The sequence below is a fragment of the Cydia fagiglandana genome, chromosome 18 (assembly GCF_963556715.1).
Source record: "Cydia fagiglandana chromosome 18, ilCydFagi1.1, whole genome shotgun sequence".
NCBI lineage: Eukaryota > Metazoa > Arthropoda > Insecta > Lepidoptera > Tortricidae > Cydia > Cydia fagiglandana.
In genome coordinates, this window is record NC_085949.1 from 2,454,941 (window position 1) to 2,480,615 (window position 25,675).

The 25,675-nt window shown below is 38.8% G+C and overlaps 1 protein-coding gene across 1 annotated transcript in view; it reads left to right on the forward strand.

Annotated features, from left to right (window-relative positions):
* The window catches only part of LOC134673271 (uncharacterized), an 89,259-nt gene that overhangs the window by 57,278 nt on the left and 6,306 nt on the right, over window positions 1-25,675 (forward strand). Inside the window, exons 2-3 of the mRNA XM_063531237.1 lie at window positions 9,118-9,222; window positions 9,883-10,063. Coding sequence (XP_063387307.1) covers window positions 9,136-9,222; window positions 9,883-10,063 — 268 coding nt within the window. The 5' untranslated portion in view covers window positions 9,118-9,135. The remainder of the gene's footprint in view (window positions 1-9,117; window positions 9,223-9,882; window positions 10,064-25,675) is intronic.

The window sequence follows — 25,675 nt, forward strand, 5'->3', positions numbered from 1 at the left end:
GCCTATGTTCAACAGTGGACGTCTTATGGCTGAGATGATGATGATGATGATTGAATTCGTGTAAGTTTCCAGAAATTTGTGCGAATGGTTCCTGCATTTTTGAGAGTTCTCTGTAACTTGCACATTGCTAATCCAAACGTCACCTTAAAGAAGTGTTAACTTCAGAAGTGCAATGTTCCTCGCGGCGTCGCGGTCGCACGCGGGCTGCCTACTAATGTATGTGTCGGCGGCAGATCGTAAAATCGGGCATATCGAGATATTCCTAGGCATATCATGAAACGCCGCCATTTCATGATCTGACTAACGACTACCAGCCATATCGTTCAAACCTCAACGTTTGACGATTTGCCTGGCTACGTTTAGGCATATCAAATAAGTAGGGTGTGATATTCCTAGGCAGATCATGAAACGCCGGCATTTCATGATCTTCCGAGCGAACACCAGCCATATCGTGCAAACCTCAAGGGGTGATATTCCTAGGCAGATCATGAAGCGCCGGCATTTCATGATATGCCTAGGGAACACCAGCCATATCGTGTAAACCTCAAGGGGTGATATTCCTAGGCAGATCATGAAACGCCGGCATTTCATGATATGCCTAGCGAACACCAGCCATATCGTGCAAACCTCACGGGGTAGATTTTCCTAGGCAGATCATGAAACGCCGGCATTTCATGATCTGCCTAGCGAACACCAGCCATATCGTGCAAGCCTCAAGTGGTGATATTCCTAGGCAGATCATGAAACGCCGGCATTTCATGATATGCCGAGCGAACACCAGCCATATCGTGCAAACCTCACGGGGTGATTTTCCTAGGCAAATCATGAAACGCCGGCATTTCATGATCTGCCTAGCGAACACCAGCCATATCGTGCCAACCTCAAGGGGTGTTCCATTCTTAACGTTTAGTTTTTAAGTAATTAATCAAATTTCTGCGCGCTTCTACCGTTTATCGATGCAAAGCCAAAACGCACTTCACAACGATACAATATTGACATTTTAGCCAATAGGATCGTCCAAAACTCTCGGGCGGCACGCTCAGGACGAGTCTCAGCAGTGCCTCTGTTGGCGAGAAAGAGAACTAGCGAGACGCCGCGGCATGCGGATCGACCGCTATCGATTTAAATCACATTATATGTATTAAGCCTTCAAAACTAAGTGTTTTAGTGATATATCGTGCGTGACAAAAGGCCTAAGACTGTTTAACGTGCCGCCGGCCGGCGTGTAAAAGAGGAGAAGGTGCTGAACGTAAAAAAAGAACTAGTGGCATCGAGAGGATTCCGCCATTGCTGCAGTATCAGGTCAGCCCAGTGCGTGATATCCTTTGGTTATTTTATCGTGTTGTACCGTTTATTACCGGCGAGTATAGATATTTATGCTCGATCCTGAATGTTTTGAATTAGCATTGCATCTCAGCATTGCATCCAAAACCGCGTCGTTTTGCAACAAGGAGTGATATTCCTAGGCAGATCATGAAACGCCGGCATTTCATGATATGCCTAGCGAACACCAGCCATATCGTGCAAACCTCACAGGGTGATATTCCTAGGCAGATCATGAAACGCCGGCATTTCATGATATGCCTAGCGAACACCAGCCATATCGTGCAAACCTCTCAGGATGATATTCCTAGGCAGATCATGAAATGCCGGCATTTCATGATATGCCTAGGGAACACCAGCCATATCGTGCAAACCTCACAGAATGATATTCCTAGGCAGATCATGAAACGCCGTCATTTCATGATATGCCTAGCGAACACCAGCCATATCGTGCAATCCTCACGAGGTTATTTTACGATGCGCCCGGTATGAAGCTAGGAATATCAACGAATGCCAATGCTCTGATCGATCTGCCGCCTCTTTTATAAGGCAGATCGTGATATGCCTGGGCAAATCTTAGTCAGATCATGAAATGGCGGCGTTTCATGATATGCCTAGGAATATCTCGATATGCCCGATTTTACGATCTGCCGCCGACATATGGCTCGCGTGATATGACTCACATTTTCACATATATTGAACTATATAGTTCGTATTTTCTAGCATTAGAAAAAAGATCTTGACATGTCTTTTTATTGAAAAACAATTTAAAAAAATAAGTGACGGCTTTGTAACGATTAGGAATCATTATATCGGGTGTGGCCTGTAACATGAGCAAATAATTTAACTGTAGGATGTACTCCTCATACCAACATTTGTTCAACAACTTTTAAAAATAACTTGTGGTTTGATTATTAATACACTTTAAAGTTTATTCTAAGACGCAATGTATTGCGAATTTTGTTATGTTTAACGTGTGACAAGCAACGTCAATCACAATGATATGGCGTGGCGATGGCGTCCATTGAAAATAATATTTGTATGAAAAATAGGGTGTCTAAATACTTCCTAATTTTTAAAACTTGTTGAACAAAAGCACAAAACAGATAAGTACAGAAGTCAATCACATGTATGTACTTTACTTTTCATACCTACGCTCGGCGGTCGCTCTAGGGTTGCGATTGTTGCGAACTATGACTTATGCACAAAAAACTATCGTGGTAGTGGCACTCGTATCTATCGTATCGTATCTGGTATCTAGTTGTTTGATTTATTGTTGAGGATGAAACGGGAAGAATGGAAATATAAATTAATAATAACATTAATAACTCAAATAGGTAGCTATTTTAATTTTAATGTCTTTGTTATATTACAAATTTGCCACAGAAAATATCTTGCGATGATTTCGAGATTGGCGAAATGCACGATTATTATATTTTAAAGTGTAATAAATTCGCATTCTCATGTACAATGCAATAAATTCGCATACGCATTCTCTCTGAAACCACTGGTAGCTTAAAAAACGACAATTCACCGGTTAATGTTGAATTTAAACAACCGTCCACTGTACAGTTATAATAACTTTTTGTTTTGTTTCTCCATTATTGCACAAAAAAGTTCACAGACGCGTGTCTCAAGCGGATGGCACTCGCGCTCGCACTGGTCCCAACTGGTCCGAGATATCGTGTCCGTGAGCAGTGTCTATGTGTGCGTTGCTCGAGCGCGCTTTGTATGTAGATTGATTTCTGTACCTATCTCATTTGTGACAAAAGTGTCACCGTTTGAGAAGTACAGTCTAGCTTTTAATTTTTTGCTAGTGTTAGGCACTGGTCCCACCGCAAGCTAGTAAGCTATGAGCTATCGGCTATAAACACGAACAAAAGATAAGCACTCCCGTGTAAATAAAAGAGACACGGCGATATTTATAGTTACTCGCCCAGCGGTGAGCTATAAATATCGTGGGACCAGTGCCTTACAGGCCACACCCGGTATATTGAACTATATAGTTCGTTTTTTTTAGCATTAGAAAAAAGATCTTGACGTGTCTTTTTATTGAAAAACACTTTTAAAAAATAAGTGACGGCTTTGTAACGATTAGGAATCATTATATTACCTAATATTTAACGCGTTCGAGGAAGGTAAGTATATGTACACAAGTAGTATGTACCTAAATCGTTGTGGCCCCTAAAAATTAAGTTTACAGACGCTAAGGAGTTCTCCATTGGAGTTTTCAAGTCCTCAAGTATTGCTAACTACCTACTTAGTTTGCGACTTTGCGTGGTGTTCATTCCAGGCTATTTGAATGCATGTGCAATACTAATAAAATCTTATTATACTGATGTCCTTTCAAACTGCAATTTAAAGGCTAATTTATTTCATAAAGCTACCATAGTACAATCAATATGAATGATATGATCAGAGCAAGGTGGAAAGCGTAGGTATATTGATGGTGCGCGGCATCGACAATTAAATTGCAGTACAATACAGAGCGGCTACCGCGAAAACCGTTTTTCGCAAATTGCGGGGATCTTTCATTTTTACTCCACTGAAGGCGTAATTGGGTCAATTTCACCAAACGAGCATTTTTGTCTAATTCCCATGGAATTTTGAAATACCAACATTACACAAAAAAAAATATGCTGAGAATTTGATAAAAAATATAATAAATATTAATTTTCTTATGGGATAAAAATATTCATAAAACTATAAAAGTTATTTAAATTTAAAATTTTGGTCAGGGCACGGGAATTAGTGTGTCCATGGAAATTAGATTTTACTAGGACGGAAATTAGAACACGGCACGGGAATTGTTTTCTTAACTTATTTTGGTACTTAAAACTATTATTTATGTATATTTTAATCTACAATAATATACTGCAACCATACTGAAGTGGCATCGGACATATTTACCTTCTTTAGTTTTAGTTTCGAACGACAAATCTACGAAAGTATGTTACACTAAAAACTACGTATTTGACTAATCCTTTCCTTTATTTTAATGGCAACTAATATCTCTTTCTTAGTAAAATGTACATATTTCAAAACAATACTTTGAGTAGTTTCGTAAACTTGTCCGCCTTTACATACAAAACTATTCATTAAAAAGTGTCATGTATCTGCATGTAGATAGGTACAAGGTGTATGATCTGGTATATGGTCTTATAGGAAATGATACTAAGAAATAAATAGGGGCACAGTGAGAAGAAGTTATTGTGTAAGTTAATCTGAAGAAATCGAATATGCTGCCTTCATAAATTAATAACCCAAAAAATTGTTTGAACACATATGAGGTAAGGTGGGGTAAGACTATCACCGGGGTAAGACTATCACTTGTATGGAATCCTCATACTGTTAGTCTTGCCCCGATCAAAATAAACTAAGTTAGTCTTACCCCGCCTTACTTTACACATAGGTATACGGGGTGTCCCTGCCCTGCCCTGCAAAAAAAACTTGCTAAAAAAATACCCCCTGGCACTGACTAAAATAACCGACTTGGTTTCACATTACATCCCAAAACTTTTTTGTAGTCTAGTAGAAGAACTGCGTTGCGAGATTTGCATCTTTTTACATGATTTCGTTTTGATAGGATCCCATCTCTTTTTGTAGGCTTCTTTTCGGGTAATCATACCCATACCATACTGATATTATGTATATACATATCATAATACATCTTTATTCATACTCACATCGTCCATCGTAGTGTACCTTTACTTTCCCTACTAATTGTAAGAACTAAAAGGTAACGTTGTTATCGCATATATTTCTATAGGATTACAAACTTAATTATGCAGTTATCTTTAGAACGTGACTAATATTGCAGTATTATTAGATTTTTATTGGCTTAAAAAGCTAAAACCTAATTACGTTTTAAATTTGGAACTTGTGGGTATGCTAGAAGTACCTTAAATAATATTGATTGAGAGTAATTGTGCCAGTGACAAAACTAAGGGATTTTAAAGTCTATTAATTCTTAGACTACATGCTCAAATTAAATAGAATGTTATTGAGATTTGATGGTACGGCCGTGTCACTTTGTTTTGCTCGACTTGGCGGCGGCACTGCCGTGCCCCCAGATCCTTTGTCCTTCTTCAGGCCTCAAACTATCTCTATGCCAAATATGTATTATCAAGATGATATTGTTTCAGCGACTTAAGCGTGACGAGATAACAGACAGACAGACAGACATACTTTCGCATTTTTAATATAGTAAGAATAGGATATATTTAATTTTTCTTGTACCTATTAGAAAAGCTAGTTTATAACAACTAATCTATTAAACGAGCAATTCTTGTACATATTTCGGGGATCTCGGAAACAGCTCTAACGATTTCGATGAAATTTGATCATATATGGGCATTTTCTGGGATGAAAAATCGATCTAGCTAGGTGTCTCTGGGAAAACGCGCATTTTTGAGTTTTTAGGTAGGTATATGTTTTCCGAGCAAAGCTCGGTCTCCCAGATATTTAAACTTTATACGGCTTACGCCGTCAGCTGTCAAATTTACAAAAAAAAACATTGTAAATTTGATTCATTTTGTTTTATGTAACCTTAGGTACGGGTATTATAATATGTAATAATTCCAAAAATAGTTTTATGTTTATATAATATTTTAATGTTATAATATGATCAATGAATAAGGTAAGCTGGCGCAAGACTAACAGTACGAGGATTCCATACAAGTGATAGTCTTACCCCAGTGTCGTCTTACCCCACCTTACCTTACGTATTAAAATTGCCCGGGTTATTCGGGTCCACCCTGTAAGTATGTACTATAGTACTTATACTAAAAAACCGTTCATAGATTTTTGTGCATTCTTTGAGATTTCCTTAAATGTAAAATAGAAAGATATACGTCATATTATTATTACATATAATACATATTCAATGCCAATATATATATATATGTAATAATAATATGACGTAAACATTGCCAATTAACTTACAGTGCCCCCAATTAAAAATTTGTTGACGATAAATGTAATACTTTCTAATTCCCGTGCCACTTAATCAGCTGTTTTAGGTAAATATTCTATGGGAATTAGGGCACGGAAATTAGAATTCGTAATAAAAAAATTCGCCAAAAATTTAAATCGTGTTTAACCAAACTGTTATGTTATCCCTTACATAAAGATACATAAAGGGCTCCTAAATATGACAATTGTTATTGAAAAGCTATGTGGGAAATAAAATTTATAAGGGGCATCGAAATTAGAAAAAAATTGTCGCCCACCCAGATTCCGAAATACTTGTGCGATTTGCTCGAACACGCCGCGGCTTGACGTACATCCGCTTGCTTTTAGAAACAGCCGAATACTGCCAGTACAGGTGAGGCGGGATACGAGGCGGTTCAGATACAGACGTCGGCTGTCAGAGCCCTTTGAGTTTTGCCGACGAAATTTTACTCGCGCGCTCGGACAAAATTTAAACTTCGATCACGAGTTATTTACCACAATGAAGTTAATAGTGTGTGTGCTCAGTGATAGTAAATATCATCTAGTTTAAGTATTTGACACTAAATTTGTGATACTAATGTAGAATTTTTCGTAGGATTTTTCATTATGCTCAAAAGTAGATTCCGGACAGGGCACGGGAGTAGTAATTTGAGCCTTTAGGTATTTTTAAGTGTACTATAAAAATCAATTAATCAGTGAATTCATATGGAACCCGGTGTGAAAGTGTGGCTTCTTTATGTAAAAAAAAAATGGTAAGTATTATCTGATGCTAACCCGCGATTTTCATCACGGACAGAAAAAAAATCGTGTTCAGAAATTGACCCAATTAGAGTGACAGAGAAAAATGCCCGCAATTTGCAAACTTCGATTTTTGCGGTTCCACATTGGCTACGAACCCTGTACAGTCAGCATTAAATAAATAGTAACGGGCACAGTGACCTAATTAATATATCGGTAAATATATCCTTAATTCTATGGTAACAAAGGCGTGTTACGATATATTTGGCTATGTTGGCCATCATTAGCTATTTAACGACGGAAATATAATATATTATATAATTTTATATAATATAATACAGCATAGACATAACATTTTATTTTCCAAATCAACTTTAAAATTTAAAACTGAAGTAAATGTCAGATACGATTAAAATATGCAAGTGACTAAAAACGCATATAGTTATACGAAGGATTGTTAAATAATTAATTTCGTTTGGTTTGCCGAATTGGTTATCTTAATTGGTTACCGGCGTTATCGTATTATATTTGAGTTATTTATCTTATCGACTAGACGCTTAGATTCCAGGATTAAGGGATGCAGATAAGCTTTTCCTTTTAAAGGTAAAGCGCAATATGATCTATGATAATTTATAGGTGATCACAGACAAAACATCCTGAGCATAGTCGCGCTACCCCCTCTGCCACGCATATGGTAATTTTACTCCACGTTCGAGTGACAGACGCGTTTTGTTAGAGAGCAAGGCCTGTTCACTTCCTAAGAAAGTTATGTCCCCAAATAATTGCGCATGTGTGCGCCTTAAGGTTCTATGTGTGCGTTGGCCTCCGGGGAAAAGTTGCGAGTAATAAAAATAAAAACATTTTTCTACAGCAACATTGCTCCCAACTCTGATTTAAATTATCACGAATTTTATACAATATTAATCATAAAACGGGACTTAAAACGCTTAAAACTTAATTACATGCGATTAAGTTTTATAATGAATATTTGCTTCCAACTGTCTTTATCAATGTTCATAAAATATATGGAGGGTAGGTACGTCTACCCACCATAATAAAAAATATATTTGTCAATGATTCTGTCCAACTGCTGTGGTTAAAGTTCATAACGAAAATTTTATTTATTAACTCTTTAAATAATACATACAACGTGTACCGCTACGTACCACTTAAGACTGTAAGTCTGTACCTACATGGATTACAGCAATGCACATAGAAAATGTGCTAAATGCGGAGCAACGGCTGTTGAAGCAGCCAGAGTGAAATTTACAACTTTAGTGGGTTCAGAAGGAACCGAGTCATAACGCATCTGGAAAGCGTATTAATTAACCGTGAAGAAATGTATGAATACAAGTTGGAAATCTGTGTAAAATGCCGTGTGTAAAGTGTAGTGTATCTGTGTGTAAAGTGTAATAGGTAGGCATGCCTAATGTTATTTGTATAAAAGGTAGGTACTTACTGAAAACTTTGTGAATGCGCTTTATTAATGTCTATTTTTTTATTAAGTTGCCAGTTGCCAGTTTTCAGTGTATATTTTTATATGTAAAACATTTTTTAATAAATAATATATATAATGTTATAAACATAAACATGCCTTTTATTTAAATCAATTGATAATACCACAAACAAGGGGTAATATTTGCATCTTGCATATATTTCGTGATATGAAGATAACAAATATGTTTATCAACAGAATTACTACCTACCAATACCCGCCAGGCTAAACCGGTTGTCAACTTTAGTTCCATTGGTACACAAAGACGGCGCCACTAGTATAAACGTATAAACGGTTGGGGACATTTTTTTGTATGGAGTTACCGTTCTTCTCCTAGTGAGTATTATATTCTTTGTTAGAGAGTGAGTCTTCTGTACCTAGTACTATTATTTATTCTGTGGCGCTGTGCACTTTTTGTGATGGGGAAAAAATGTTAAGCTCGCGAGAGCGTAAGACGCTTCGTAATACGGACACGTGACCTGATCGAAAAACTGTTACAATGTGATTAAGTTTTCACTTCTGCCGGCACTCCCGGAGTGCGACCCGTTTTTTTAAATTATATATGTGGAAATCGTGGTAGTTTAAATGACCAATGTTTGTATGTGCAGGTGTGGGCCTGCGATGGGATGGCGGCGGGCTGCGCGCGCGCCGCGGTCGCGCTGCTGCTGCCGCTGGCGCTCGCCGACGTCATCTTCCGGGTACCTGAAGTTATGGTAAGTAGCTTAGGTCAGCCCCATAGACAACATGCCAATCGCTAACGCTGCGTAGCGTACGAAACGCAACTGTCGCTGTCACACTAATACGGAAGAGTGACAGAGAGACACAAAGCGATTCGATGGCAAAGCGATAGCGATTGTCACCTTGGCTAGGCCGCCTTGAATACATGTTACGTATCTCTTCTGCTGTAGGTACGCTCATAGGGCCTACCGCGAACCACGTTCGACGTGTTGCCTCTCTGTCGCACTTGTAAATTCGTACGTAAGTGTGACCGGGAGGTAACACGTCGAACGTGGTTCGCAGTAGGCCCTCAGTAGCATAGTAATCGCTCTTTGAGACATGAGACATTGGCGTTTCTTTCGCTAATACGGCGCTTAAGCGATTGGTATCTGGGCTACGCACCCGGTAATGCCTGAGAACTATTATTTCACAAGAGCCACAAAGTCATATTAGCAGGGCTCGAACTTTTAGTTAGTAAAACAGTAAAATTACGTCGTTTGGCGACTGCGTATAACTATCTCACAATGCAACTTACTTATACTGAAATTAGTGCAAGCGAGATACACTTTTGTTTAGTTTCAGGCCGCGTAAAACTTATGGTAAGGGTACTTACTGGTCATATTTCATCACGTTTAACCTAAAGGGAATACTTCCAGGTCCGACACGCAGCTAACACAAAGGCAGTAGGTACGGGGCGAACGAACGCGAGCCGCAACGACTCCGACGCCGAGGCCTACGAGGGCCTACTGGAGGTCCGCTATGAGGAGTACTTCGTGGAACACGAGATATCAACAGCTGACGCTAGGAAGGCCGCCGTAGCGATGGACTTGGATAAAAGTGAGTCTTTATATATACAACATCGACTGCGAGGCCTACTGACATCATAATCAATGATGTCACAATGTAAGTTTGAATTTGCCTCCCGGAGGCTTGTAAAATTTAATGAATAAATAGCAACATTTCTAGGTGTTATGTAGGTACACGAATCGCCAATTGGAGACCAAGGCCCAACGAAAACGCCCAGCCAAGACAAACTTTGACGAATACCGCTCCAGTTAAGGCATGACGCAATTACTTGGTCACTAATTGAAGATGTCGGCGCCGAATCAGACTAATGAGCCGGATTAAACCGGACCCAAGGACAGTGGGCGCATACTCATTATATCGGGACGCGTCAACTGGGCTGTTCATTGAAGGTTTTGCAAAGGCGGTTGTTCTATTACTAACAGTAATTGTCACACTGATGCGCCATCTGTGCCCTAAGGGCCTCTTACACGTTTCAGGGTTAGCCAGTTAGCCTACTAACTCGGAGTAACAGTGTTAATTGTACTGTTAATTCCGAGTTTTAACGGTTAACTCCGAGTTAGCTGGCTAACCCTGGAACTGGAACGCGCAAGTGGCCCTGCCGACCGTCCAGTGGCGCCCTCATTAGGGGAATCCCCCTAATGAGGGCGCGGTGTTTTATAAATTTTATAATAAAATAATCTATTCTGTATAATCCAGAATATTGTAGTTGTAGTCCTACATTCCTGAACCTTTGGTCTTTATCATGTAGTTTTATTTTGCTTCATCATTTGAACGGCAAACGGCGAACTTTTAATGTACGAAGCGATAGAAATTTCGCGGATTTCAGTGAAATTTCGAAAATTCTCCATATTTTCTCTTAAATGATTCCTCATGATTGGTACCGTTACGTATTATAGGTACTTGATAATCTTGCGCCCCTATGCTACCCTCTACAGCTCGCTCCCTATACAATTAAAGTCTATAACATGGCCTTGGGCTTAGATCTATTTCATATTTTACTAACACAAAGGACTTTTTTCATTGAAAAACGCCGTGACTTACTCCTTTCTGCCTTCCTGGTCGTTGAGGATTTAATTAAAGTGCGTAGTTACACACGATTACATGCAGATTTACGCGCGGATAATGCACTAATAGTGCTCATGATGTGTGCGTAATTGTGTATGTGTGATAATAATGTTGTAATGTAATGGTATGGTAAGGCCAGCATCAATAGACGCGCACAGAATAATGTGATAAAAACTTTTTACAAAAAAAAGAAAACCGACTTCAAAAAGGATGAAATAAAATATTATCCATTTTAAGTCTATGCGTTACCAACTGATATGTTTGAAGTCGGTGCCAAGCCAACTTTGGAAGCATACCATGATTTTGGTGCGAATCGATAAGGATGTACGTTGGTTTGCCTTACACGACGACAATTAACGCACTTTCTGTAGGTACAGTTGACGTTAAAAATATGTTTACACTTTTCGTCTTATTACAAAGGAGTAAGGTGCAAAAGTGTAACCATATCTTTGACGTCGAATGTACCTAAGAACACACCTCAGAACACACGATCAAACCTTCTTAGCACAGTCCGTACCATGTTAGTCGGCACGCAAGCGTGAGATTGGGACTGAAGTTATTTCCCGTCCCTTATTCAGAGAACTACGCACCTGAAGTCACCTGAAGCGGTTCAGTTGTATAGCCATGAAAAGGTGACAAAGAGGCAGACAGAATTACTTACACATTTATAATAGTTATTAATACAGTTCTAATGGGATTTATAGTCATAAGGCTGATTATATTTGACGGGTATTGTTACTACTTGGCTTGGCACCGACTTCAAACATATCAGTTGGTAACGCATAGACTTAAAATGGATAATATTTTATTTCATCCTTTTTGAAGTCGGTTTTCTTTTTTTTGTAAAAAGTTTTTATTTTTCCATTTTTAGTTTTAACGCATTGTTAAGAGCGCGACGCATGAATGAAAAACAACATCATGATTAACACTAAATTCGTGTATCTACTTTAATAAATATGTAATCAGGAATTTTCTCGAGTCCGTCTGGGAAATTACAATTCCTGTCACTACACTAAATCCATCCTCCGCCCCGCCACTGACCCAATCTCTCAACCCCCCCGATCACTCTACCTCACAGCGTATCAACTCCTGATCCATGTACCCCTCGGCCCTGAACCAGCAGCCCTACAACCACCATTACCCGACCCCTTTATCCCCGACCCCTTAACTCCTAACCCTAACCCCCGATCAGTAGCCTTACCAGCTTTCCAAGAGTTTGACATTGATTTATTCGCTAGCGTGTGTGTAACTTACTTTCTTTGCATCTCGCTCGTATTGGCATATTAGTGCGAGCGAGATGCATAAAAAGTTAGTGACGAAGACGTTAGCGTCGCTAACTTAGCGAATATGTCAATGTCAAACTCGTGGTACGGCTACACTTGCACTACATCAAATTGGCGGTGTTCGGAAGCAAATGCTTGAGTTACTTTAGAAAACACTGAAATCACTTTACACGTGCCTTTAAAAACTGAGGAGTTCCCTCAGTTCCTCATGGATTCCATCATCAGACCAGAACCAAAAATAATACGAAAACACCTAGGAGGCAACTCCTTCCAAACAAAAAAAGAATTACTCAATTCGGATCACAGGTGCCGGAGTAATCGCTGAACATACTACATTTAAAAAATCATCATCATTATCATCAAAACAATCATCATCATCAGGTCTACTTCATCAAAGTGGTGGTTTTCGGGAGAAAATGCTCGAGTTGCTTAAGAAAACACCCAAATCACCATGCATGTGCCTTTAAAAATTGAGGAGTTCCCTCAATTCCTCATGGATCCCATCATCAGAACAGAACCAAATTAAAATGGAACCAACTCGGAGGTAGTTCCTTTCAAAAAAAAAAAGAATTACTCAAATCGGACTACGGATGTCGGAGTAATCGGTGAACGTACTACATTTAAAAAATCATCATCATTATCATCAAAACAATCATCATCATCAGGTCTACTTCATCAAAGTGGTGGGTTTCGGGAGAAAATGCTCGAGTTGCTTAAGAAAACACTCAAATCACCATGCATGTGCCTTTAAAAATTGAGGAGTTCCCTCAATTCCTCATAGATCCCATCATCAGAACAGAACCAAATTAAAATGGGACCAACTCGGAGGTAGCTCCTTTCGATCAAAAAAAGAATTACTCAAATCGGACTACGGATGTCGGAGTAATCGGTGAACGTACATAGAAAAAAAAAAAAAAAAATAGCCACAACCGAATACAGAACCTCCTCCTTCTATGAAATGGAAGTCGGTTAAAAAGTGTCACACTCTAAGGGCTACTTACACCATTCACTAACCCAGGGTTCACCGGTTAAACCTGGGAGATACCGGTACAACTTGAGACTGGTTAACGGTTTAACCGCTTAACCCCAGGTTAGTGGGATGGTGCAAGTGGATAGGCAGTATTAATATAATAAATATTTTAAGTAGATAGCACAGATTTGTATTAGATACACAGATCGACCCAGTCCCACAGTTAAGGCTTGTGTTGTGGGCACTACTGAGGGCTCTCCAAACCCCGGCCCGCGGGCTAAATCCGGCCCGCGAAGCGTTCCAATCCGGCCCGCGGGAGCTAGGCTCCAAGTGTTCAGTCCTAACAGCAGCAACCAGATGAATATTCGCTTTAATATAGGGACAGGTTCAAAGTTCAAACCCAACTATTCTAACATGTCATCTGTCTGACTGTGTCACCGTGTCACTGTCACGTGACATGACAGGCTGCAATTAGCTTCGTTAGCGACTAATTCGCGCCATGATTGAGCTATGTCATTATTAGTGACTCCTACATTAGACTCCGCATTGAGCGTTCAAAAATTCAAAGAGCTTATTTGTTATATAAAATTACAGGATGTTAAATAAATACTTTAGTATGCATCTAGTGCCTATTGGCATGCAAATTCAATAATAATACACAATAATCATAATATTTCACCACAAACAATATTAAGTATAATAGATAGTGAGTTATTTCGAATTTCGAGCATGCTGCAATAGCCCAAATTAATCCCTGGGTCTTATTTTATAATTACATTTACGCGTTTCGCGCGTAAGGGTCGAAAATTATAATAACTACGCTACGCTCTCAATTTATTTGTAAAAGGGATTTGCTTCTGTGCGCGAGTGGTTTTATTATTTATTTCTTAATTTACCTACTCTTCATTGCAGACAGTGAGCTATGTACTAATAAATAAAAAAAAAAAAAAAAAATAATTTATTTCAGACTTTAGGTCCTACTACTAACAACATATAAAAACACGATTTAAAATTAAAATTTTACTAAATTTATTTATATGCTTCGTCTATTTATCTAAAGTTCTAAACTAAAACGATTTACCCTTATACTTACTCAGTCAGCCTGTGACCACGAACGTAACGTCACGTTCGAAACGTCAGGCCATATAATAAAATAGACGTAAGTTTTACGCCCGTGTTAGTTATAAAAGTATGCTTCGTCTAGTCTCTAAGTAGTCTGTGTCTATCGCTTTAGGCCAAAAAGGTGGGTATTCTATAAGACTTGTAATGACCATACGACCTTCTGGCTCTGCTTTGTTGCTCAGTGTGTTATTAGGGGAAATAAAATGCACTTGCAGTTAATAAGTGGCTATGATATGTGTGGATAATCATTGCGTCCGGCGGTCACCTTCAAGTTGACAAATAAGTTTGTTTTGCTTTGTTTTACTACAGTCGCCATCAGATATATCGGAGCGGTCAAGGTGCTCACAATTATCTGAACACGTCTCTATTGTAAAGGCGTCAGAGTGCGTGTTCAGATATTGTGAACACCTTGGCCGCTCCGATATATCTGATGGCGACTGTACAAAATAAATACAGGTATTAAGTAAAGGTGATGTGTTCGGGTGTGCCCGAAACGTGACTCTTGTTACAACGGAATATGAGTTAGGTATATTTAAATTAAATGATTTTCGGGATTATATTTTCGGAAATTACCCGGATACTTACATCTTTACGCCTCTAATATATTATAAAGATTTTTTGAAAGACCGCGTAAAGAAGAAAAATGTATGGAAACCTAACAAAAATATCGATGTAGGTACCTATTTTTGTTAGGTTTAAAAACAAGCATTAATTTAGATGTATTTTATACTTCTGATTCTTCTTACTTATACCAATTATATCAACTTAGGTACCCTGTTTAAGCAAATAAATCATTATATTGTTATCTTATCTTATCTTACCTAAGTATGTAGTTGACTTGTAGAAAATAAAAGAGCGCTATGATTTTTATCGGCCTTTCTCAAATTTTATTAACACGGTCAGATGAAACATCAATTGAAACATACTCGCAAAAACATTACCCTCCTTCTGACGCAGTCGGGTAAAAAAAAAGTATCTAAACCTAACTGTGTTTTCTTCAGACACCACTACAGATCGTTTTCAATAGTTTAAATTAAATAATGAGTGTGGGTACCTAATGATTCTCTGAGAAACTTTTAGCAGATCATCGATTCGCCGACAACGATTCGCCGAACATCGTTTCGCAGAGTCATTTATTTGTCAACGTAACTTTTGGTCGACTAACGTTACGTAGACTCTTGGTTCACATACCGTTCAGTTCACTTCTGTGTAAATTAGCAGTTACTATTATTGGACGATTTCCATTTAGCAGAGTAATCGTTACGTTTAAGCAATGTTTAGTCGAATAACGTTTCACATTTTACATATAAGTCGTTATTTTGAAAAAAAAGACTTTTTGCAAAAATAAAGGAAACCCACATCGAAAAGGATAAAATTAAATATTATCCTTTTTTAAGTAAATTATGGTTCATAAAAATTATTATATTTATATGGTTTAGCTTTGTTTTGCCGGCAATGTTTCTATAGATTTTTGTTTCACAGAAAAAATACCAAGTATTTCAAGTGGTTATGGCTCACCAAAAAATTTTAACATTTTATGAAATTACATGAACAAGTTTCAATGACAATTTGTTCATGTGATTTCATTTCACAGAATCATGGACCTATATAAAAGTTACTTCTTATAAATACGGTTTTTACCAAAATTTAAGATTCAGAATAGTCATTTAGTCCAATTTTATTTATTGAGTCGTTAATTTAACGCAATCTGCTTTTCTGGAAAGAATTCATTTTTTAGGGGTCGCAGTTCTAACCTAACCTAACCCACACTTTTCCAGCAACGGTTCGTTTTCTTAAGGGTGCAGCTCTAAACTAACCTAAACTGCTTAAATTTTTTAGCAATTTCAATGAATATTACGAGTACCTATGTGAAAGTTAATTTAGTAAAATAATAAATTAGAGAGAAGTTTTTCTAGTCAATATTAATGCCAAATGAACATTCGACCTATTGTGTTTCGACAAATGGTTTTTCGGGTAATTATGACAGTTACTAGATTATTCTACGAATAGTAAATATGCGTATCAATGTTCTGCTTATTGACTACTCTCGCAAACGACTACTATGCGTAGATAATGAGATTCGGCCAATCGTTACTCTGCCAAAAAACCCGTCGGCGAATCGTTGTCAGCGAAACAAAAATCGGCGTATTTTTTTTCGGAATATCAATAGGGCACCAATGAGTGTACAAACAAACAGGTCATTTACGAGTAAACGTATCCTCATTATAAAGGCGTAAATTGCTATTTTGCATGTCTCCAGTAAAGCAGGATAGTGTGGGCGACTCATTGAGCAAATTCTTTACGAACTGCTGATTACCAGTCCTGAGTAGTTAGAACTATTTTTAGCTGTGACATGGATGCATCTATTCGTTGTGATTGGTATTAATTGCTAAGAATGAAATAGGTTGATATAAATGTATCGAGTCAATTGGGTCTAAGTTGATAATGGCAATCGTTTGACAATTTAGTGTTTTAGCAAATAAATTGAATTGAAAAATATTGGAAGTAAAGACGTGCAAACTAATAAACTATATAATAGAATCGCATCTAATAATGGTTCCTATGACATGACAGTTCTTTCAAGTCTCTCCTTGGTTGTGCTTAGTTAAAAAATAATTGTAGAAATATAGTTGTTATGTGACCTAAATGTTTACATTCCTAAATAAATTAATATGTTATGTATATTACTTCCAAAAATGTCTAGAACTATAATTTATCGTGTCGTCATCATAGGGACCATCAATCAGTCGATGCGAGATTTAAATAAAGAAAACTGGGGGCCTGCCGCGGAAATTGAAATTCGCAAATTGCTTAGATCTTTCTCTTTTACTCTCATTAAGACAAAAAATAATTAGAGTGATAAAGAAAAATGCCTGCAATTGACGAACTTAGATTTTCGTGGTTATAAGTAGCCCTGATACCTAGCAATTTTAATAATATTAGATATTATAGACAAGGACTAGAGATGGGCGCCAGCGGGTAAATACCGGGAAAATACCCAAAACTACCCAATCTACCCGATATTTACCCGTATCTACCCAAATTGTTGGGTATTTAAAATTGGTTCGTATTAGTGAAGAAATTCATTATATAACTAAGATATATCAATATTATTATCGTATAAATATGAAAATAAGTTAAAATAAAGTATACAAATCACAATCTCACAACTTTTTTGTACACAGTTAATTTTTTTCGTGAATTTTTTTTATACCTATACATATACCTACTATTTTTTAATTGTTGTCATATTTTGGTTTTGATATTTCTACATTTTATTTTATTTATCGTTTAATACAGTCATTTTTTCGTTAGGTATATGTAGCAATGCACGCACGAGAACTTTCCAAAGTTGCGAAACTTTCCACATGAGAAATTCTCGGTAACTTCTGAGAATGTTCTCGAGAACGAGAATTTATTTATTTATCGTAGTTAATACCATGAATATTCACGATAGTTTAGGTGTAGTCCTTACCCCCCAAAAATTCCGACTTTTGGTCGTCCGCTTCCGGTCAGAAAAATGTATGACGGCCCGGCCAAACGGCCAGACTTAGGTGGGGGGTGCTCGACCAAATGTCATAGAGGGACCCTGGCAGTTTTTGACGCCGCCATTTTTTTTTCAATATGGCCGACTTTTTTTTAAATTTTTTTTAATTTTGTCCTAGCGTGCTGAAATTTTGGTCACGGAATCTCGAGGTCCCCTAGATACCTAAGAAAATTTTTTTTTTGGAAAAATGCTACAATTGCGGGAAAACTGGCCACTTTTATTTTGTATGGCAACTTTTAAACGGTGCGTGATAGGTGGGGGGTGCTCGACCAAATGTCATAGAGGGCCCCGAGACAAAACAAACTGCATTAAAAAAAATCAAAATGGCCGACTTTTTTTTTAATTTTTTCAAGTTGGTCCGAGCGCGCTGAGATTTGGCATGGCGGGAGATAGAAGCCTCTAGATTCTAATGAATCTAAAAAAATTTTTTGAAAAAATTGTCGAAAGTCGAAATGTTCTCTGAAATACAGTGAGAATTTAAGCAACTTATTGGTAAACTTTTCACATCAACAAAATAGCTAACTGTACTTAATAGACAATAATATATGCATAATAACATTTAGTTCTAAGTTATGCCTATTTAAACTTTATTTCAAGTATATTCTCTTGTTTAAACAATAATTTCCATGTTGCAGGAATGTTCTGAGAACATTCTCGAGAACGTTTCCGCTTTTTGGGAATGTTCTGCAATTTGTACATTGCTAGGTATATGGCCAAATTTGATTTACTATAACCAGTTTGGATGAAATTTTGTTTGTATCTAAATTGTTTGATCTCAACCAGATCCCGAAAATGAGGATGCGAGAGCCACATTAATCCGCCACTTTACCGAAAACTTGCCAGAAATCAGCACTGACGAAATCGAGATGCCCCTCAGGCAGCTTAAAAATGGAAGAGCCCCAGGCGAGGGCGGCGTTACGAGCTTCTGAAAGCGGGAGGTAAACCTGCACTGAAGGAGCTCCAGAACATCTTTAACGCCGTTCTTTTCGATGGGAGAACTCCAGAGGTGTGGAGTAGGAGTTTAGTCGTGCTGTTCTTCAAAAAGGGAAATAAGGCCCTATTGAAGAACTACCGACCCATTTCGCTCCTAAGCCACATCTACAAGCTGTTTTCGAGAGTCATCACGAACCGCCTGGCACGAAGACTCGGTGAATTTCAGCCACCGGAGCAGGCCGGATTTCGAGGAGGATACGGCACCATAGACCACATCTTCATAGTGCGGCAGATTATACAGAAGACTGAAGAGTATAATCGGCCCCTGTGGTTAGCATTTGTGGACTATGAGAAAGCCTTTGACTCCATTGAAGTCTGGGCTGTTCTGGATTCCCTGCAGCGATGCCAAAGTCGACTGGTGATATATCCAAGTGTTGAGATGTTTGTACAACGCAGCTACCATGGCCGTCCAAGTCCAAAACCAGCAGACTAAGCCTATCCCCATGCATCGTGGTGTGAGACAAGGGGATGTGATTTCCCCCAAATTGTTCACAAATGCATTGGAGGATATGTTTAAAACGCTCGACTGGAAGGAACATGGTATTAACATTAATGGCGAATACATCTCACACTTGCGATTTACGGACGACATCGTCACCATGGCTGAGACGTTGCAGGATTTAGAGCATATGCTGACCGGTCTAGCTGATTCTTCTCAACGCATAGGTCTCCGGATGAATTTGGACAAAACGAAACTTATATTCAACAAACGTGTTGCTCCGGGACCTATTTCAGTACAAGGGGCTGTTCTCGAGGTTGTTCAGGAATACGTCTACCTCGGGCAAATACTGCAGTTAGGAAGGAACAACTTCGAGAAAGAGTCGAATAGAAGGATACAGCTGGGCTGGGCAGCATATGGGAAGCTGCGTCGAGTCTTCACGTCGTCAATCCCACAGAGTCTGAAGACAAAAGTCTTCAATCAGTGGGTCCTACCCGTGATGACATACGGAGTCGAAACGTGGACACTCACGGTAGGGTCAGTCCATAAATTCAAAGTCGCTCAGCGAGCAATGGAAAGGGCTATGCTCGGAGTCTCTCTGAGGGATCGTATTCGAAATGAAGTCATCCGTCAGAGAACTAAAGTCGTCGACATAGCCCACCGGATTAGTTAGCAAGCTGAAGTGGCAGTGGGCCGGTCATATTAGCCGTAGAACCGACAACCGTTGGGGTAGACGAGTTCTCGAGTGGAGACCGCGCATCGGCAGACGTAGAGTAGGACGCCCTCAGACTAGATGGAGCGATGATCTTCGCCAGGAGCCAGCAAGAGCTGGATCAAAGTTGCCGCAAATCGTGCTCAATGGCGTGCAATAGGAGAGGCCTATGTCCAGCAGTCGACGAGAGTAGGCTGATGATGATGATGATGAAAACACAATATGACCCAGTAGGTGGCACTGCTATCGGTATATATATAGCCAATAGTGTTTTTAAACAATCTAGGTACCGGTTGAAATATACTTACACAAAATTTCATCCAAATCGGTTTCAGTAAATAATATTAGGTGATAAACCGACAGCAGCGCCACCTACCGGGTCCAATAGTGTTTTCAAACAATCCAGGTACCGGTTGAAATATATACACAAAATTTCATCCAAATCGGTTTCAGTCAGTAATTTAATATTAGGTGATATACCGACAGCAACGCCACCTACCGGGTCCAATAGTTTTTCAAACCATCCAGATACCCGTTGAAATATACATATATAATAGTCATATACACAAAATTTCACCCAAATCGGTGTCAGTAAATCGAGTTTGGCTATATACCGATAGCAGCGCCACCTACCGGGTTTAATTGTTTTTCCCAACCCTTCAGGAACCCATTGAAATATACACACAAAATTTCATCGTTATCGTTCCAGCCGTTTAGGAGGAGTAGAGTGACAAACACACGTATTGTAGAACGTATGTTTAAGATATTAAACATTTGTCAATTTTCTTAGTCAATACAAATATTATACGTTTTATATAACTACATGACTATCAAAAAAACTGTTATTTGCAATATCTCCATTCAATTTACTACTCCGTTTCCAACTTTTATTTATACCCACTCATTTGGGTAGAAAAGGTAAATACCGGGTAGATTGGGTAAATACCCGATAAATACCCGATATCTACCCCGGGTATTTACCCGCCGCCCATCTCTAACAAGGACCATAACCTATAGGTTAGTCCATGTTATAGATAAACGGAAATGCAGAATCAAAATATTTACGCTAATACAGCACAACGATTTTTGGCATTGTGTAGTATAATTTTCGTTTAACACGTACATTGAGAAATGGCCAAACCGCCCAAGGTCACCAAATTACAGTCCACCGAAGGCCGAGGGCGTGTCACGGATTTGTCACGGCATTGTCACTGTTCTGACTTCGGTGTATCATTCGTAAATGCAGACTAGTAAATAGAAAAGACTGATAATCTTCATACAACGCCGCGAGAATCGTCATTCATGTAGGCTTCGATTCGTAGCTGGCCGACTCTTAAGTGTGAATGCGCTCAAATTTTGCGCGGTCGCTAGTACCTACTGTAGACAAAACTGCAATACCTATCATAAGAACAATAAAAAATAATAATAACGATGAGCCTTCTTTGCCGGCCGCAAATTTGACTCGCCGCTATTAAGTCAACTACACTGAAAACTAAAAACATAAGCATATTCTTATTTAATAACGCCATCTATTTTTAATTTTTTTGAAGCTCACAACAAAAGAAAATGACATGATAAGTTTGTATGGATGTTGTCAGTCTTTCTAGTTACTATAGCCTCTGGTAATGGCAAGATAATGATAAACTATATTTGGAGGTACCTATGTGGTTAGAATGGGCACGGAAATAGTCAGGGTTTGTGGACGTTGTGTTTATTTTTTCATGTTTCCTTATCGCCCGGTAATAGATTTTTTTTTAACTAATACGCTCGGACAAGTCGGACACGAAATACAAATTATCAAAATTCAGACATAAAATCTAGTAGGATCAATGTTTTTAGTATTATAACAATTTAAAACGCGGTATATTATAGGTAAAAATATTTTTAAATTTAAATTATACTTACATATTTCGAATTTTGGAGCAAAGTAGGCATATTTTATGACACTTAGGGACACTTAAGGGACAGAATCAGTAGTTACTTACTTAATACAGTCACCAGCAATAATATGTTACTTTTCGAAGGGCGCAAAAATATGTGACACGCTCTTATGGTTCTACAAATAAGATCCTGTCAGATATTTTTGCGGCCTTCGAAGAGTAACATATTATTGCAGGTGACTATACCTAATATATACCAGAGAGTCAACTTGGCCTTGGTCAACGGCTTTCTTGTTGAACATTCTTTGCAGCGCTTCTTAACCTCGTGTGGCTGTATTGGAGGTTGGTATAAGACCTACATTTGTTTGGCCCAACAATATAATAAATAATAATCCGCGTGTCAAGTAAATCAGAACTAATAAAAAAATCAGACGGAACAGAAGGTTACGGGGACGGTGTACATTACAAAATGACACAAAAAGTGCACTTGACCGGTCGTGCAAGACGAAACACTATAGGTCGTTTCTCAAAAAGTTGGCACCGCCACCTGTAAATAGGTTTATGTTAGAACTTTTTTTTCGTTATGTACTATTTTTATATATAAAAAATTAATACATATTTAGAGAGACTTTTTACACAGAGGCCTAATACTTTGAAAAAAATTTAATAAATATTGATTACAAAAAAAAATATTGTAACTACGTTTATCCGTTAACCTGCCGTGTCCCAACGCGAGGTACTGATGTTCCGAGCTATGAAAACCACACAAAATATTAACTTAATTTAACGGCATTACCGTATTTTATTAACATATATCCTTAAGTTTTAAAGTATTACTATCGCATAACAATATTATACTTATATTTTAAGTTATTCGGCTTCAAAGTTTGTCCAAGGCAATTCTTAACAGTCACCTGGCGCGTCACATTCACGACGATTGTATAACCCCCACCGCACCTTTCCCGTCTCACTCCGCACGAGCTGAAGCCGTCACTCATCAGCTATCACCTGGTAGGACGAAGACGTGGTTATTGTGCTTCGCAAATAAAACACAAACGACAAAGTATCGGAAATTGGAGTTTGTAATGGGTAAGTACTCTTTATCCTGGAGTCGATATCTTGCTAATTATGTAACCTATCGCATTACTATCAAGATATGTAACGTAAACAATAGTTTAGTTTTATATGCCTAAGTATGGAGTTCATCAAGCTAGTACATTTTTTGTATTCGCGATATAACTGCCATTTTCCCCATCACCTGCATATCGTCCACCTGGCTAAAACTGCCAGGTGTATGAGATTTTGCGGCAGGTTAATGTCACTGATACCACAACTAATACTCGTAACTATATAATTATATAGCGGTTATATCGCTTTTGTGTGTTAATTTAGGAATAAAAACTATCCTGTCTGTTAAAACTGCATATTATTGAAATTTTTGTACTTTTGTCTTAAGTCTCGTTAACCTGTCCAAAAAAGTCAGGTGAATGATGCAATGGCAGGTGAACGAAGCGTCCTTCACCTGCCATATGACAGGTGATCGATAATTATTTAAAATCCACGTTACATATACTCAAACTAGATTTGTGACGTCCCACGGGAAAAGGTACCTTATGAGGGTTTTTAGTTTTAGACATATATTAAAATGTTTTGTAAAAAGTATAAGTATATGCAGATTAGTCCCGTTCTTGTCAAAACCCAGTTCTGATGATGGGATCTATGAAGAATCGAGGGAACTCCTCAAATCTTAAAGGCATACATATAGTGATTTTTGTGTTTTTATTTACAAATCAAGCATATACATTCACAAAAGTGACATTGGATGAAGTGGAACTGCTGATGAAGATCAGAACGAAACTCTTCAACGACGCATAGTTCACGTTTGGCGATTTGTCCTCTTCGTTATGTTTGTTAAGCAAGATAAGCTTATAAGCTGCATTTTTGTCAATCTCGAGTTCTGATGATGGGATCCATGAGGAATCGAGGGAACTCCTCAAATCTTAAAGGCATACATACAGTGATTTTTGTGTTTTTATTTACAAATCAAGCATATACATTCACAAAAGTGACATTGGATGAAGTGGAACTGCTGATGAAGATCAGAACGGAACTCTTCAACGATGCATAGTTCACGTTTGGCGATTTGTCCTCTTCGTTATGTTTGTTAAGCAAGATAAGTTTATAAGCTGCATTTTTGTCAATCTCGAGTTCTGATGATGGGATCCATGAGAAATCGAGGGAACTCCTCAAACCTTAAAGGCATGCGTATAGTGACTTTTGGATTTACATCAGAAAATCAAGCATTTTCATTAAAAACTGTCGCATTTGATGAAGTGGAACTGCTGATGATGATTAGAACAGAACTCTTCAACGATGCATAGTACACGTTTGGCGATTTAGATTTTGACTTGGATTGGGACTGGGGCTGGGCCCGGACTCGGACCCGGACTGTGACTCGGACCCGGACCTAGACTCAAACCCGGAGTCGGACCTGGACCTGGATCCCGGCTCTTATCTGAACCTGAACCCGGACCTAACCTGACCTGACCTTGCACCAAACCTGAGTTCCACTAGGTACTGCGAGGGTTCAACATCAGCTCTATCTTGGGTACTGCGCTCCCAAGTGCTCATCAAGACGTGTCGAATGACCAAAACAGCATGTGTCTATGTTGCATCAAACCTGAGTTCCAGTAGGTACTGCGAGGGTTCAGCATCAGCTCTATCTTGGGTACTGCTTTCCCAAGTGCTCATCAAGACGTGTCGAATGACCAAAACAGCGTGTGTCTATGTTGCACCAAACCTGAGTTCCACTAGGTACTGCGAGGGTTCAGCATCAGCTCTATCTTAGTAACCACTTTTCCAAGTGTTCATCAAGACGTGTTGGATGACCAAAACAGCGTGTGTCTATGTTGCACCAAACCTGAGTTCCACTAGGTGCTGCGAGGGTTCAGCATCAGCTCTATCTGGGGTACTGCTCTCTCAAGTGCTCATCAAGACGTGTTGGATGACCAAAACAGCGTGTGTCTATGTTGCACCAAACCTGAGTTCCACTAGGTGCTGCGAGGGTTCAGCATCAGCTCGATCTTGGGTACTGCCCTCCCAAGTCCTCATCAAAACGTGTCGAATGACCAAAACAGCGTGTGTCTATGTTGCACCAAACCTGAGTTCCACTAGGTGCTGCGAGGGTTCAGCATCAGCTGTATCTTGGGTACTGCCCTCCCAAGTCCTCATCAAGACGTGTCGAATGACCAAAACAGCGTGTGTCTATGTTGCACCAAACCTGAGTTCCACTAGGTACTGCGAGGGTTCAGCATCAGCTCTATCTTGGGTACTGCCCTCCCAAGTCCTCATGAAGACGTGTCGAATGACCAAAACAGCGTGTGTCTATGTTGCATCAAACCTGAGTTCCACTAGGTACTGCGATGGTCCAGCATCAGCTCTATCTTGAGTTCTGCTCTCCCAAGTGCTCACCAAGACGAGTTGGATGACCAAAACTGCATGTGCCTATGTTGCACCAAACCTGAGTTCCACTAGGTACTGCCAGGGTGAATAGACAGTAAGATTGAATATTTACTTATTCACAGAAACTTGTTGTTAAATTGGGAATCGAATCGAAGGTGAGGTGGGTCAG